The sequence below is a fragment of the Drosophila montana genome, unplaced genomic scaffold (assembly GCF_035044405.1).
Source record: "Drosophila montana isolate Dmon_TW-CO22-7 unplaced genomic scaffold, ASM3504440v1 contig_3846_1, whole genome shotgun sequence".
Classification (NCBI taxonomy): domain Eukaryota; kingdom Metazoa; phylum Arthropoda; class Insecta; order Diptera; family Drosophilidae; genus Drosophila; species Drosophila montana.
Window position 1 is genome coordinate 1 of NW_026998718.1, and position 16,069 is coordinate 16,069.

Below are 16,069 nucleotides of genomic sequence, written 5' to 3' on the forward strand. Positions count from 1 at the left end.
AAAGTTTTGATTTTCCAACCGAACCCCGATTTTTAGAAAAAACGTGATGTAACCCCTTGCCATTTTTCCGATTTTGGTCAAAATTTAGATTTTTATTATTTTGATGCCAATCGATAGTACTGATCCTTACGAGTCCAAAATGGTATAAAATTACCAAATCGGACATTATTTGGCCGAGATATTCCAACTAATCATCCAAAAAAGGATGACTTTACATACAAATCGGTTTTTGGTCAACCACTTTTTTTAACCCATCGATTTTTGAAATGTTTGAATGCCAATTGATAGTAGGGATCCCTACGAATTCAAAAAGGTATAACATTTCAAAATCGGACAATATTTACCTCAGATATTCAAAAAAAATCATCAAAAAAGTTTTGATTTTCCAACCGACCCCGATTTTTAGAAAAAACGTGATGTAACCCCTTGCCATTTTTCCGATTTTGGTAAAAATTTAGATTTTCATTATTTTGATGCCAATCGATAGTACTGATCCTTACGAATCCAAAATGGTATAAAATTACCAAATCGGATTTTATTTGGTCGAGATATTCAAAAAAATCATCAAAAAAGGTTGACTTCACAAACGAATCCGTTTTTGGTCAATCACTTTTTTTAACCCATCGATTTTTGAAATGTTTGAATGCCAATTGATAGTAGGGATCCCTACGAATTCAAAAAGGTATAACATTTCAAAATCGGACAATATTTACCTCAGATATTCAAAAAAAATCATCAAAAAAGTTTTGATTTTCCAACCGACCCCGATTTTTAGAAAAAACGTGATGTAACCCCTTGCCATTTTTCCGATTTTGGTCAAAATTTAGATTTTTATTATTTTGATGCCAATCGATAGTACTGATCCTTACGAGTCCAAAATGGTATAAAATTACCAAATCGGACATTATTTGGCCGAGATATTCCAACTAATCATCCAAAAAAGGATGACTTTACATACAAATCGGTTTTTGGTCAACCACTTTTTTTAACCCATCGATTTTTGAAATGTTTGAATGCCAATTGATAGTAGGGATCCCTACGAATTCAAAAAGGTATAACATTTCAAAATCGGACAATATTTACCTCAGATATTCAAAAAAAATCATCAAAAAAGTTTTGATTTTCCAACCGACCCCGATTTTTAGAAAAAACGTGATGTAACCCCTTGCCATTTTTCCGATTTTGGTCAAAATTTAGATTTTTATTATTTTGATGCCAATCGATAGTACTGATCCTTACGAGTCCAAAATGGTATAAAATTACCAAATCGGACATTATTTGGCCGAGATATTCCAACTAATCATCCAAAAAAGGATGACTTTACATACAAATCGGTTTTTGGTCAACCACTTTTTTTAACCCATCGATTTTTGAAATGTTTGAATGCCAATTGATAGTAGGGATCCCTACGAATTCAAAAAGGTATAACATTTCAAAATCGGACAATATTTACCTCAGATATTCAAAAAAAATCATCAAAAAAGTTTTGATTTTCCAACCGACCCCGATTTTTAGAAAAAACGTGATGTAACCCCTTGCCATTTTTCCGATTTTGGTCAAAATTTAGATTTTTATTATTTTGATGCCAATCGATAGTACTGATCCTTACGAGTCCAAAATGGTATAAAATTACCAAATCGGACATTATTTGGCCGACATATCTCGATACTTTCAACAAATCGGTTTTTGGTCAACCACATCGATTTTTAAATGTTTGATGCCAATGATAGTAGATCCTACGAATTCAAAAGGTATAACATTTCAAAATCGGACAATATTTACCTCAGATATTCAAAAAAAATCATCAAAAAAGTTTTGATTTTCCAACCGACCCCGATTTTTAGAAAAAACGTGATGTAACCCCTTGCCATTTTTCCGATTTTGGTAAAAATTTAGATTTCGTTATTTTGATGCCAATCGATAGTACTGATCCTTACGAATCCAAAATGGTATAAAATTACCAAATCGGACATTATTTGGCTCGAGATATTCAAAAAAATCATCAAAAAAGGTTGACTTCACAAACGAATCCGTTTTTGGTCAATCACTTTTTTTAACCCATCGATTTTTGAAATGTTTGAATGCCAATTGATAGTAGGGATCCCTACGAATTCAAAAAGGTATAACATTTCAAAATCGGACAATATTTACCTCAGATATTCAAAAAAAATCATCAAAAAAGTTTTGATTTTCCAACCGACCCCGATTTTTAGAAAAAACGTGATGTAACCCCTTGCCATTTTTCCGATTTTGGTCAAAATTTAGATTTTTATTATTTTGATGCCAATCGATAGTACTGATCCTTACGATCAAATTACCAAATCGGACATTATTTGGCCGAGATATTCCAACTAATCATCCAAAAAAGGATGACTTTACAACAAATCGGTTTTTGGTCAACCACTTTTTTTAACCCATCGATTTTTGAAATGTTTGAATGCCAATTGATAGTAGGGATCCCTACGAATTCAAAAAGGTATAACATTTCAAAATCGGACAATATTTACCTCAGATATTCAAAAAAAATCATCAAAAAAGTTTTGATTTTCCAACCGACCCCGATTTTTAGAAAAAACGTGATGTAACCCCTTGCCATTTTTCCGATTTTGGTCAAAATTTAGATTTTTATTATTTTGATGCCAATCGATAGTACTGATCCTTACGAGTCCAAAATGGTATAAAATTACCAAATCGGACATTATTTGGCCGAGATATTCCAACTAATCATCCAAAAAAGGATGACTTTACATACAAATCGGTTTTTGGTCAACCACTTTTTTTAACCCATCGATTTTTGAAATGTTTGAATGCCAATTGATAGTAGGGATCCCTACGAATTCAAAAAGGTATAACATTTCAAAATCGGACAATATTTACCTCAGATATTCAAAAAAAATCATCAAAAAAGTTTTGATTTTCCAACCGACCCCGATTTTTAGAAAAAACGTGATGTAACCCCTTGCCATTTTTCCGATTTTGGTAAAAATTTAGATTTTCATTATTTTGATGCCAATCGATAGTACTGATCCTTACGAGTCCAAAATGGTATAAAATTACCAAATCGGACATTATTTGGCCGAGATATTCCAACTAATCATCCAAAAAAGGATGACTTTACAAACAAATCGGTTTTTGGTCAACCACTTTTTTTAACCCATCGATTTTTGAAATGTTTGAATGCCAATTGATAGTAGGGATCCCTACGAATTCAAAAAGGTATAACATTTCAAAATCTGACAATATTTACCAGAGATATTCAAAAAAAATCATCAAAAAAGTTTTGATTTTCCAACCGACCCCGATTTTTAGAAAAAACGTGATGTAACCCCTTGCCATTTTTCCGATTTTGGTAAAAATTTAGATTTTCATTATTTTGATGCCAATCGATAGTACTGATCCTTACGAGTCCAAAATGGTATAAAATTACCAAATCGGACATTATTTGGCCGAGATATTCCAACTAATCATCCAAAAAAGGATGACTTTACAAACGAATCGGTTTTTGGTCAACCACTTTTTTTAACCCATCGATTTTTGAAATGTTTGAATGCCAATTGATAGTAGGGATCCCTACGAATTCAAAAAGGTATAACATTTCAAAATCTGACAATATTTCCAAGATTCAAAAAAATCATCAAAAAAGTTTTGATTTTCCAACCGACCCCGATTTTTAGAAAAAACGTGATGTAACCCCTTGCCATTTTTCCGATTTTGGTCAAAATTTAGATTTTCATTATTTTGATGCCAATCGATAGTACTGATCCTTACGAGTCCAAAATGGTATAAAATTACCAAATCGGACATTATTTGGCCGAGATATTCCAACTAATCATCCAAAAAAGGTTGACTTTACAAACGAATCTGTTTTTGGTCAATCACTTTTTTTAACCCATCGATTTTTGAAATGTTTGAATGCCAATTGATAGTAGGGATCCCTACGAATTCAAAAAGGTATAACATTTCAAAATCGGACAATATTTACCTGAGATATTCAAAAAAAATCATCAAAAAAGTTTTGATTTTCCAACCGACCCCGATTTTTAGAAAAAACGTGATGTAACCCCTTGCCATTTTTCCGATTTTGGTCAAAATTTAGATTTTCATTATTTTGATGCCAATCGATAGTACTGATCCTTACGAGTCCAAAATGGTATAAAATTACCAAATCGGACATTATTTGGCCGAGATATTCCAACTAATCATCCAAAAAAGGTTGACTTTACAAACGAATCGGTTTTTGGTCAATCACTTTTTTTAACCCATCGATTTTTGAAATGTTTGAATGCCAAATGTAGGGATCCCTACGAATTCAAAAAGGTATAACATTTCAAAATCGGACAATATTTACCTCAGATATTCAAAAAAAATCATCAAAAAAGTTTTGATTTTCCAACCGACCCCGATTTTTAGAAAAAACGTGATGTAACCCCTTGCCATTTTTCCGATTTTGGTAAAAATTTAGATTTTCATTATTTTGATGCCAATCGATAGTACTGATCCTTACGAGTCCAAAATGGTATAAAATTACCAAATCGGACATTATTTGGCCGAGATATTCCAACTAATCATCCAAAAAAGGATGACTTTACAAACAAATCGGTTTTTGGTCAACCACTTTTTTTAACCCATCGATTTTTGAAATGTTTGAATGCCAATTGATAGTAGGGATCCCTACGAATTCAAAAAGGTATAACATTTCAAAATCGGACAATATTTACCTCAGATATTCAAAAAAAATCATCAAAAAAGTTTTGATTTTCCAACCGACCCCGATTTTTAGAAAAAACGTGATGTAACCCCTTGCCATTTTTCCGATTTTGGTCAAAATTTAGATTTTCATTATTTTGATGCCAATCGATAGTACTGATCCTTACGAGTCCAAAATGGTATAAAATTACCAAATCGGACATTATTTGGCCGAGATATTCCAACTAATCATCCAAAAAAGGATGACTTTACAAACAAATCGGTTTTTGGTCAACCACTTTTTTTAACCCATCGATTTTTGAAATGTTTGAATGCCAATTGATAGTAGGGATCCCTACGAATTCAAAAAGGTATAACATTTCAAAATCTGACAATATTTACCAGAGATATTCAAAAAAAATCATCAAAAAAGTTTTGATTTTCCAACCGACCCCGATTTTTAGAAAAAACGTGATGTAACCCCTTGCCATTTTTCCGATTTTGGTAAAAATTTAGATTTTCATTATTTTGATGCCAATCGATAGTACTGATCCTTACGAGTCCAAAATGGTATAAAATTACCAAATCGGACATTATTTGGCCGAGATATTCCAACTAATCATCCAAAAAAGGTTGACTTTACAAACGAATCTGTTTTTGGTCAATCACTTTTTTTAACCCATCGATTTTTGAAATGTTTGAATGCCAATTGATAGTAGGGATCCCTACGAATTCAAAAAGGTATAACATTTCAAAATCTGACAATATTTACCAGAGATATTCAAAAAAAATCATCAAAAAAGTTTTGATTTTCCAACCGACCCCGATTTTTAGAAAAAACGTGATGTAACCCCTTGCCATTTTTCCGATTTTGGTAAAAATTTAGATTTTCATTATTTTGATGCCAATCGATAGTACTGATCCTTACGAGTCCAATGGTATAAAATTACCAAATCGGACATTATTTGGCCGAGATATTCCAACTAATCATCCAAAAAAGGATGACTTTACAAACAAATCGGTTTTTGGTCAACCACTTTTTTTAACCCATCGATTTTTGAAATGTTTGAATGCCAATTGATAGTAGGGATCCCTACGAATTCAAAAAGGTATAACATTTCAAAATCTGACAATATTTACCAGAGATATTCAAAAAAAATCATCAAAAAAGTTTTGATTTTCCAACCGACCCCGATTTTTAGAAAAAACGTGATGTAACCCCTTGCCATTTTTCCGATTTTGGTAAAAATTTAGATTTTCATTATTTTGATGCCAATCGATAGTACTGATCCTTACGAGTCCAAAATGGTATAAAATTACCAAATCGGACATTATTTGGCCGAGATATTCCAACTAATCATCCAAAAAAGGTTGACTTTACAAACGAATCGGTTTTTGGTCAATCACTTTTTTTAACCCATCGATTTTTGAAATGTTTGAATGCCAATTGATAGTAGGGATCCCTACGAATTCAAAAAGGTATAACATTTCAAAATCGGACAATATTTACCTGAGATATTCAAAAAAATCATCAAAAAAGTTTTGATTTTCCAACCGACCCCGATTTTTAGAAAAAACGTGATGTAACCCCTTGCCATTTTCCTTTTGGTAAAATTTAGATTTTCATTATTTTGATGCCAATCGATAGTACTGATCCTTACGAGTCCAAAATGGTATAAAATTACCAAATCGGACATTATTTGGCCGAGATATTCCAACTAATCATCCAAAAAAGGATGACTTTACAAACAAATCGGTTTTTGGTCAACCACTTTTTTTAACCCATCGATTTTTGAAATGTTTGAATGCCAATTGATAGTAGGGATCCCTACGAATTCAAAAAGGTATAACATTTCAAAATCTGACAATATTTACCAGAGATATTCAAAAAAAATCATCAAAAAAGTTTTGATTTTCCAACCGACCCCGATTTTTAGAAAAAACGTGATGTAACCCCTTGCCATTTTTCCGATTTTGGTAAAAATTTAGATTTTCATTATTTTGATGCCAATCGATAGTACTGATCCTTACGAGTCCAAAATGGTATAAAATTACCAAATCGGACATTATTTGGCCGAGATATTCCAACTAATCATCCAAAAAAGGTTGACTTTACAAACGAATCGGTTTTTGGTCAATCACTTTTTTTAACCCATCGATTTTTGAAATGTTTGAATGCCAATTGATAGTAGGGATCCCTACGAATTCAAAAAGGTATAACATTTCAAAATCTGACAATATTTACCAGAGATATTCAAAAAAAATCATCAAAAAAGTTTTGATTTTCCAACCGAACCCCGATTTTTAGAAAAAACGTGATGTAACCCCTTGCCATTTTTCCGATTTTGGTAAAAATTTAGATTTTCATTATTTTGATGCCAATCGATAGTACTGATCCTTACGAGTCCAAAATGGTATAAAATTACCAAATCGGACATTATTTGGCCGAGATATTCCAACTAATCATCCAAAAAAGGATGACTTTACAAACAAATCGGTTTTTGGTCAACCACTTTTTTTAACCCATCGATTTTTGAAATGTTTGAATGCCAATTGATAGTAGGGATCCCTACGAATTCAAAAAGGTATAACATTTCAAAATCTGACAATATTTACCAGAGATATTCAAAAAAAATCATCAAAAAAGTTTTGATTTTCCAACCGAACCCCGATTTTTAGAAAAAACATGATGTAACCCCTTGCCATTTTTCCGATTTTGGTCAAAATTTAGATTTTCATTATTTTGATGCCAATCGATAGTACTGATCCTTACGAGTCCAAAATGGTATAAAATTACCAAATCGGACATTATTTGGCCGAGATATTCCAACTAATCATCCAAAAAAGGATGACTTTACAAACAAATCGGTTTTTGGTCAACCACTTTTTTTAACCCATCGATTTTTGAAATGTTTGAATGCCAATTGATAGTAGGGATCCCTACGAATTCAAAAAGGTATAACATTTCAAAATCTGACAATATTTACCAGAGATATTCAAAAAAAATCATCAAAAAAGTTTTGATTTTCCAACCGACCCCGATTTTTAGAAAAAACGTGATGTAACCCCTTGCCATTTTTCCGATTTTGGTAAAAATTTAGATTTTCATTATTTTGATGCCAATCGATAGTACTGATCCTTACGAGTCCAAAATGGTATAAAATTACCAAATCGGACATTATTTGGCCGAGATATTCCAACTAATCATCCAAAAAAGGTTGACTTTACAAACGAATCTGTTTTTGGTCAATCACTTTTTTTAACCCATCGATTTTTGAAATGTTTGAATGCCAATTGATAGTAGGGATCCCTACGAATTCAAAAAGGTATAACATTTCAAAATCTGACAATATTTACCAGAGATATTCAAAAAAAATCATCAAAAAAGTTTTGATTTTCCAACCGAACCCCGATTTTTAGAAAAAACGTGATGTAACCCCTTGCCATTTTTCCGATTTTGGTAAAAATTTAGATTTTCATTATTTTGATGCCAATCGATAGTACTGATCCTTACGAGTCCAAAATGGTATAAAATTACCAAATCGGACATTATTTGGCCGAGATATTCCAACTAATCATCCAAAAAAGGTTGACTTTACAAACGAATCTGTTTTTGGTCAATCACTTTTTTTAACCCATCGATTTTTGAAATGTTTGAATGCCAATTGATAGTAGGGATCCCTACCAATTCAAAAAGGTATAACAAAAAAGTTTTGTTTTTCCAACCGACCCCGATTTTTAGAAAAAACGTGATGTAACCCCTGTCCATTTTTCCGATTTCGAGATATTCAAAAAAATCATCAAAAAAAGTTGACTTTACAAACTAATCGGTTTTTGGTCAATTACTTTTTTTAACCCATCGATTTTTGAAATGTTTGAATGCCAATTGATCCCTACGAATTTAAAAAGGTATAACATTTCAAAATCTGACAATATTTACCAGAGATATTCAAAAAAAATATTTAAAAAGTTTTGATTTTCCAACCGACACCGATTTTTAGAAAAAACTTAACCCCTTGCCATTTTTCCGATTTTGGAAAACCTAGTTTAAGAACTGTAGCTAAAAGCAGGTAGTTGGTTTGAACCTTCTACCTACCTCATCAATAAGATTAAAATAATAATCTTTATGCCTCAGAAACAATTCGAGTAACAGGCTTTGAGATTTTATTCTTAGTGTCAATATCATTTGTGTTTAGAATACAATAATAAAAAACACATTGAACACTCTACTAGCAATGACTCTCTTAAAAGCTAAATGTCTTTTACGGTTGGCATCTACAAAATCGTTCAATCGGTTGAATTTCTATCGGTTCTGGCATGTGTCCCGGGTGATGCGCGATTGTGGCTCCGATTACGAGTTAAACGATCATAAATATGATGCTATTGTAATTGGGGCTGGTGGAGCTGGAATGCGTGCAGGATTCGAGTTGGCTAAGAGAGGATTTAAGACTGCAATGCTGTCGAAACTGTTCCCGACAAGGTCGCACACGGTGGCAGCACAAGGCGGGGTAAATGCTGCTCTGAGCAATATGGACAAGGACGACTGGAAGTTCCACTTCTACGACACAGTTAAGGGCAGCGACTGGTTGGGGGATCAGAATGCCATCCACTACATGTGCCGAGAAGCGATGGAAGCCGTATACGAGCTCGACCAATATGGTATGCCTTTTTCACGACGGGAGGATGGCAAGATTTATCAGCGGCCTTTTGGAGGACAGACACTAGGCTACGGCAAGGGTGGCGTAGCTAGGCGTTCCTGCGCAGTGGCCGATCGCACCGGGCACGCACTTATTCACACGCTCTATGGCCAGACTCTGAAGCACGGGGATCTCTGCCATTATTATATCGATTATTTTGTGCTCGATTTAATAATGGCAGATTCCCGCTGCTTGGGTTGCCTGGCTTGGAATTTGGATGACGGCACCTTTCATCGGTTCATTGCCAAGAACACTGTGGTTGCGTCTGGCGGTTGTGGACGCGTGTATTTTTCAACCACCGCAGGCCATACTTGCACTGGAGATGGAAACGCTTGGGTTTCACGCGCCAAACTTCCGCTTATGGACATGGAGTTTGTACAGTTTCATCCTACCGGTATATACGGAGCTGGCTGTCTCATCACTGAGGGTGTTCGCGGCGAGGGCGGCTTCTTTGTCAATTCTAAGGGCGAACGTTTTATGGAACAATATGCACCTGAGGCCAAGGACTTAGCCTCGCGCGATGTTGTAGCGCGTGCTATGACATTGGAGGTGTTGAAAGGAAATGGCTGTGGCCCCCTCAAAGATCATGTCCACTTACAGCTACACCATATTGATCCTGAAATTATTTCAAAACGTCTGCCTGGAATATTGACAACAGCTAGAATTTTCGCTAAAGTGGATGTAACCAAGGAACCCGTGCCGGTGTTGCCCACCGTGCACTACAACATGGGCGGTGTACCTACGGATTTCATGGGCAGAGTGGTCACACTTAACGATGAGTCTAAAGATCAAATTATACAGGGCCTCTACTCTTGTGGAGAGACTTCGTGCGCTTCGGTCCACGGTGCGAATCGTTTGGGCGCCAACTCTTTGCTCGATTTGGTTGTCTTTGGGCGCTCATGCGCCATGGATATTGTAGCCAATAGCTGCCCAGGAGATACGCCACCCGATGTGAGCGACAGTGCCACTGAAGAATCAATGGCCAACTTCAAAAAGTTGCGAAATGCCGATGGCAAAACTCCAACGGCCTCGTTGCGAATGGAACTGCAGCGGACCATGACCACGCATGCTGCGGTCTTCCGCGAGGGCAAGCTGTTAAAAGATGGACTAGCGAAGGTCATCCAGCTGTGCCAACAATTCAAGGATATAAAGGTGTTTGACCGAACTCTAGTGTGGAATACGGATCTCATTGAGACGCTGGAACTACAAAATATGCTGGTCAATGCTGTGCACATCATCACTGCCATGGAAAATCGCAAGGAGTCCCGGGGCTCGCATGCTCGTGAGGACTTTCCGAAGCGCTTGGACGAGTACGACTACAGCGCTCCCATTGCGGGGCAGAAGAAGAAACCATTAGATGAACACTGGCGCAAGCACACCTTGACCTTTGCCCTGAACGACGAGGGCTGCGTCGATGTCAAATATCGCGAGGTCATTGACAAAACCTTAGATGACACCATAAATCCCATACCACCCGCTCCACGTACCTACTGAATAATGATACCATATAATAATCCAACCATGTAATATAATACATAATCGAGTGCAGAGCATTGAGCCACGTTTGTTTTAATTTCAAACTCCATTTTGCAGCCCTTTTTCTAAACCCTCGCAGAGGTTATTATAATTTTGTCTCGAAATGTATAACTCATAGAAGGAGACATCTGCAAAATCCTATCAACATCGGTCGAAAATTAAGTAATTCCATGGAAAGCCTTTCGTTTTTCAAGATATTTTGGCCAAACTCGGCATTTATAGGTTTTACTATGCTCCCTAAATTTATGCGAAATCTTGTTTACGTCGGACGATGTAACTCATATAGCTGCTATCGGAACGATCGTTCGAAAACGAGGTTCTTGTATTAAAACAATTTTTTTGTTTTTCAGATATCAACTATACTCGGCGTTAACAATTTTCCCTGTGCTACTTAAATACGAACAAAGCATTATACAAAGGTTAAGTCTGCAAGGGTATTAAATGTTCTGCATGCCGAAGATAGCCCTTCTTTCTCGTTTATATCAAAATAGCTATAAATGTGTTAGGAAAAGATATAAATAAATACTCGATTTTTTTTTTTAAGGCAAGGGTTAAATACCTTTATTAATAGGGGTCCTTTTGGAGTGAGAAATGTGAATGTGCGTGTGTAAGTACTCGGCATTTTTCAGGAACTCTCGACTAGCGCACTCTGATTCATATTATTTTAAGAGCTTTCCTATTAGCATAAAGTTTATGAGAACGCACATATAAATATGTTTGTTTCGGTTCTGGATTACATTTATATTAAACTGCTGGCAATGCGGGCTGGCCAGTGCCAGTCCTAATGACCACAATAAATTATATTCATTTAGGATCGTTTAACATATAGGAAAAAAGAGCAGAGGCTGTTAAAGAAATAATTTATAGCTGTTGAAAACTTAACATGTTCATTTGGCCACATGTGTGTGGGCTTTGTTGAGGATTAAATCTATGAGTGTTGGTGTTCGTGTTTCTACTCGTGCTTCAATGTTCGTGTATGTGTGTGTGGACAACAAGTGAAAAGCCAACAACAACAAGCCCCTCGCACATAAATACTTCACACACATACACCCAGCTAACAACACAGAATGATACCACCCCAACAATTTACCCTCCCCCCAGCTCAAGCAGAAACTATTTACTATGTGCTACATATGTACATTGTGTGGCGCCTTTTGTGGTATGTCGGGCGGTGTGGTTATATAGTTGTTGTTGTAGGAGTATGCTGCTGTTTGTTGCTGCTGGCAGCAACGGCCCACAAATTACAGTTGCACACACATTTGCCTGTGTTAAATTGTCTCACAACCAATACAAAGTGACCTTTTTCATTTATTTTTATGATTCCTCCCATCCTTGATACGTGCGTTACCTCACAGCCACTCACAGCGACAGCCACTCTTCCCTCTTTAGCCCATAAAAAAATGGCTAGCAACTGTGGGCGCCCAAACAGAAACTACGGAAAGCTCGTTGGTTGGCTACTTGGCTTTTTTTTCTGGCAAACGAGGAATGCATTCCACTGTGTGCCTTACCGAATATTTTTTGTAATCTATTCAATGCACGGTGCTGCGAAATCAATTTGGGGAAATCAAATTTGAAAAGCTTTAAAGCCGAGTTGCAAAAGAAAACTAAAGTGCAATTACATGAAAGGTATAAGTTATCGAATTTTTTAAAACTAGAAGCACATATTCAGTTTTATTTTTGTAAATACCGTTAACGTATTTTTATACCCTGGTAAAGGGTATTTTCATTTTCTCACGAAATGTGCTAAGCATAAAATGGGACGTCTTCTAACCCGAAAAGTATATAAATATTATGGACTGTATTTTCACCAAACTTGGTACGATTTTAAAAAAGGTTGTCAAATTAATTATGCAATTAAGAACCTTAATTTTGTCCATAAAGTTTAACTGCTTTTTCTATAGCTTATATAAAAACAACATGTCTTAAAGGGTATTGAATCTTCGTTGTGCTGAAGATATGGGACTTTCATGTTGTTTTCTGATTGCTTATCATCTTTGTTGTCTAGTTTAGTGCTTTAGGGGTTTACTTTTTTTTAGTTTCTACTCTCCTAACCATCTCATGTGTGTTTACTGGCCTGCAAAAATATAAGGATTTTGGAGAGTTCAACCCAATCATCTGCACCGACGGATCCATTATTGGCATTGTAGGGGAACAGTTAACATTTACATTGCGTTGGAGCAAACCAAATCAAATTCCATTTCAGAACGCACACATTTTCAAACTTTTGCTTTATTCTGATTGTGGTCCATCCTGGCCAAATTCGGCAAACTATTTCAGTTATGTGAAACTGCAAATCATTTTGTATTTTGTTTATTTTACTTTGTTGTACACTTGGTTTTGGATGAGGGCTTTGTTACACCTGCCTTTTATATACCCTGTACTTATAATTACAAAGAATTGTCGATGACTGAAGAGAAAAATAATTTTCTTTTCCTATTAAAGATAGCGTAAAAGAAATTTCGATTTATCTGAAAAAAAAAGCTTAATACCGAAACTAATGGAGTCCGCAAAATGATAAAAAACATTTGCGGCATTCAATTGTTTTTGTAATAAATTATCAGCTTACAGGTAAATACGATGCGTTTCTGCTAGAACTTTATTTACCTGGATTGTAGCAGCCAGCGTCGAGTGTAGTAAAAATAATTTATTTCCCGCACATGCACAAGTACGTGATTCAGGAATTTCAAGAGTAATAGAATGTGAATTATTTTAATTTTTCCATTTTGTTTTCAAGTTTGAACGGATTCAGATGATGTGAAATTTAAACTGAAATAAATAATTGTTTATTTGTAGTATAGAACGTGCTGCAAAAATAGGAAATAATTGCTGTTTGATGATGCTAATGCGGTGAAGTATCAGAAAATTCAATTAGCTTATCGTACAGAACTTTTTATTTAGCATATATATATATAGAAAAATTAATTTAGAATTTTAGTATAACTTTTAAATATTGATAAAAAAAACTGCACAGTTCGTATACATAGAGCTATAACATTTATAATTGCAATAGTTTGTAAAATTGAAATTCCTTGACTTTTAAGTGTCGCTGTTAAGCACCTTTTACCTTTCTCGTCTGGTATTTGGATGACAGCATCTTATAAATTCATTGCGTTCACTTGGTTCTCACCTGAGCTTTTGTTGCTGTAGTCAAATGAGTTTTGCATAAACAAACATCTCTTCTAACTGGCATCGGGCTCCGCAACAGCATAGATGTGAGGAAAGGAATTGCCTCGACTTTAACAGCAGCAAGAAATCAGTACAATGTTTGGCCAGCAACTGCATAATCAAGAGCAGCAAAAAGTAGAGAAAGTAAAGTGTTCTGGCATTTGCTATCATGTTGGTCTCTGGATTTTCAAGACCTGCTAAAGTGCCAACTTGATACTGGTCCCGGGACTGGGATCCATACCGGCTGTTTCCTTTTTGCAAATAAAAACGCGTTGTGCCTAAGGACCACGTTCTTATTCAAGGAATTCTGCGGCTTACCGTTTACGGTATTTTCCATTTCGTGCTGGCTAACACGACGCATCAGTAATACCAATGGTGTGTCCAAAATGAACATAGAGTGCGGGTTACAGCTGCTTGCCTGCCACTCGGCCTGACTGCAGCGCATTTCCATTAATGACTTGGCAGAGTCCCTCAGTTTTGGCTCTTTGTTTTCCCTGTTCCATTGTTGTTGGTCGCAAGCAAAGATGAGCATGGAAAGTATCAAACAATAACAGCAATAATGGCAGCAGCAGCAACAAAGTTCGCTTGCAATTTCGCAGGACTCGCCACATCGCCCCCTACACTTGGGGCTAGGGACACGACTGCACAGTCCGTTGCCTTTCGTTTTGGCCAGAACTAAGTTTATTTCACATTTGTATTCATTTGTTTTGAGTTTTATTTAGCCAGCAAAACAATAACAAAAATAAATATTCTCGAATATTTCTGTGTGTTTAATTTTTACCAATGCTCAACGGGGAAACTATTTTTGCTGCATAGTCCAGCCCTTGCTATTTCATGTAGAATATATTCTATTCAAGTTACTGCCTTACATTTGAACGGTTGCTTTAAAAAGCTTATTTTGTGGTTGGGAAATTAAATCACAAAATGTTTTACAGACACCTTCAAAAGATTTAACTTTAACAATATACAACGTTATCTCAATGAAGATGCATCTATACAAAAAATATCGTAATCCTAAATAGAAGATTTCGTATAGTAAAATGTTTCAAAATCTACTTCTGCGGTTGATCATTGTCCGTCTGTCGATAAGAAGATTTGATAATACTTAGCAAATCATATTCAATTAAAGATGTTAAATTTACCAAGTTTTTTACGTTCTAAATAATCACACAGTTGGAACAAAAAGGTTTCAAAAGCAATTGGCTTAGGCGATCACATAATCATTTCAGGCATCCATTTTACCTTCAAAAAAAGAGACATCGCCGAAAGTGCTGCTAATTATATCCTCCACTGGAATGAATCAACAAACAGAAGGGTCCACTCGCAACGCGTCCGCAAGCAAACTGACAGTTGGATAAGTTACCGTGGCCAAAAAATGAGTGGGTTGTAACTTCAACTTGTATTTACCAAAAAGGGAAGACAGGGGCTTTGTAGGGGGAAGCCGGGAAAGTGGAAGCCGACGAAGTGGGTTGAGTGGTGAGTTTTTTGATGCTGGAGTCGCTGCTGAAGCGACAACATCCGATTGCTCCTGGCGCTGTCCACTCCGTGAAACAGGCGACACAACCAGAAATGCAATGAAAAGAGTCCGGAACGAAGGGAAAGCACAGGGAAATGCTCGCTTTGAGCTGGTTCTGTTTTTTTGCGACATTTTTGCAGAAGGTTTTTGCATTCGTGCAACTTTTTGTGGCTTTTGTGGTTGTTGGCACGCGGCATCGCGCAAAAGAGATGTACTGTGGGCGGGCGAGGCGTGTCAGTTGGCCGCCTTAAAGTTTGCGTGAACGTTTATTTTGTTTGCGCTTGCAGAAAGTGTGAAAATTTGAAGCTATTGCGCGCTCTAATTTCTGCTTTCTAGTGCTGCGAAACCAGCAACGGCTGAGGTCGGTATAGCGGAGCACAAGAGTTGGCAATGTGCGTGCAAGCCAGTCAAATGGGAAAAAGTGAAACGAGGATGCGAGGAGTGAAGTTAAGCTCGACGTGCCAAAAAG

At 36.1% G+C, this 16,069-nt stretch overlaps 1 protein-coding gene across 1 annotated transcript; it reads left to right on the forward strand.

Annotated features, from left to right (window-relative positions):
- Window positions 1-8,866: 8,866 nt before the first annotated feature.
- On the forward strand, window positions 8,867-10,940 carry SdhAL (Succinate dehydrogenase, subunit A (flavoprotein)-like). The gene has a single exon (XM_064696299.1). The coding sequence runs from the start codon at window positions 8,922-8,924 to the stop codon at window positions 10,875-10,877; it is 1,956 nt and encodes a 651-aa protein (XP_064552369.1). The 5' UTR covers window positions 8,867-8,921; the 3' UTR covers window positions 10,878-10,940.
- The last annotated feature ends 5,129 nt before the right edge of the window (window positions 10,941-16,069 follow it).

Coding starts and splice junctions, on each gene's coding strand:
- SdhAL (XM_064696299.1), top strand. CDS start 8,922: ATGACTCTCTTAAAAGCTAAATGTCTTTTACGGTTGGCATCTACAAAA.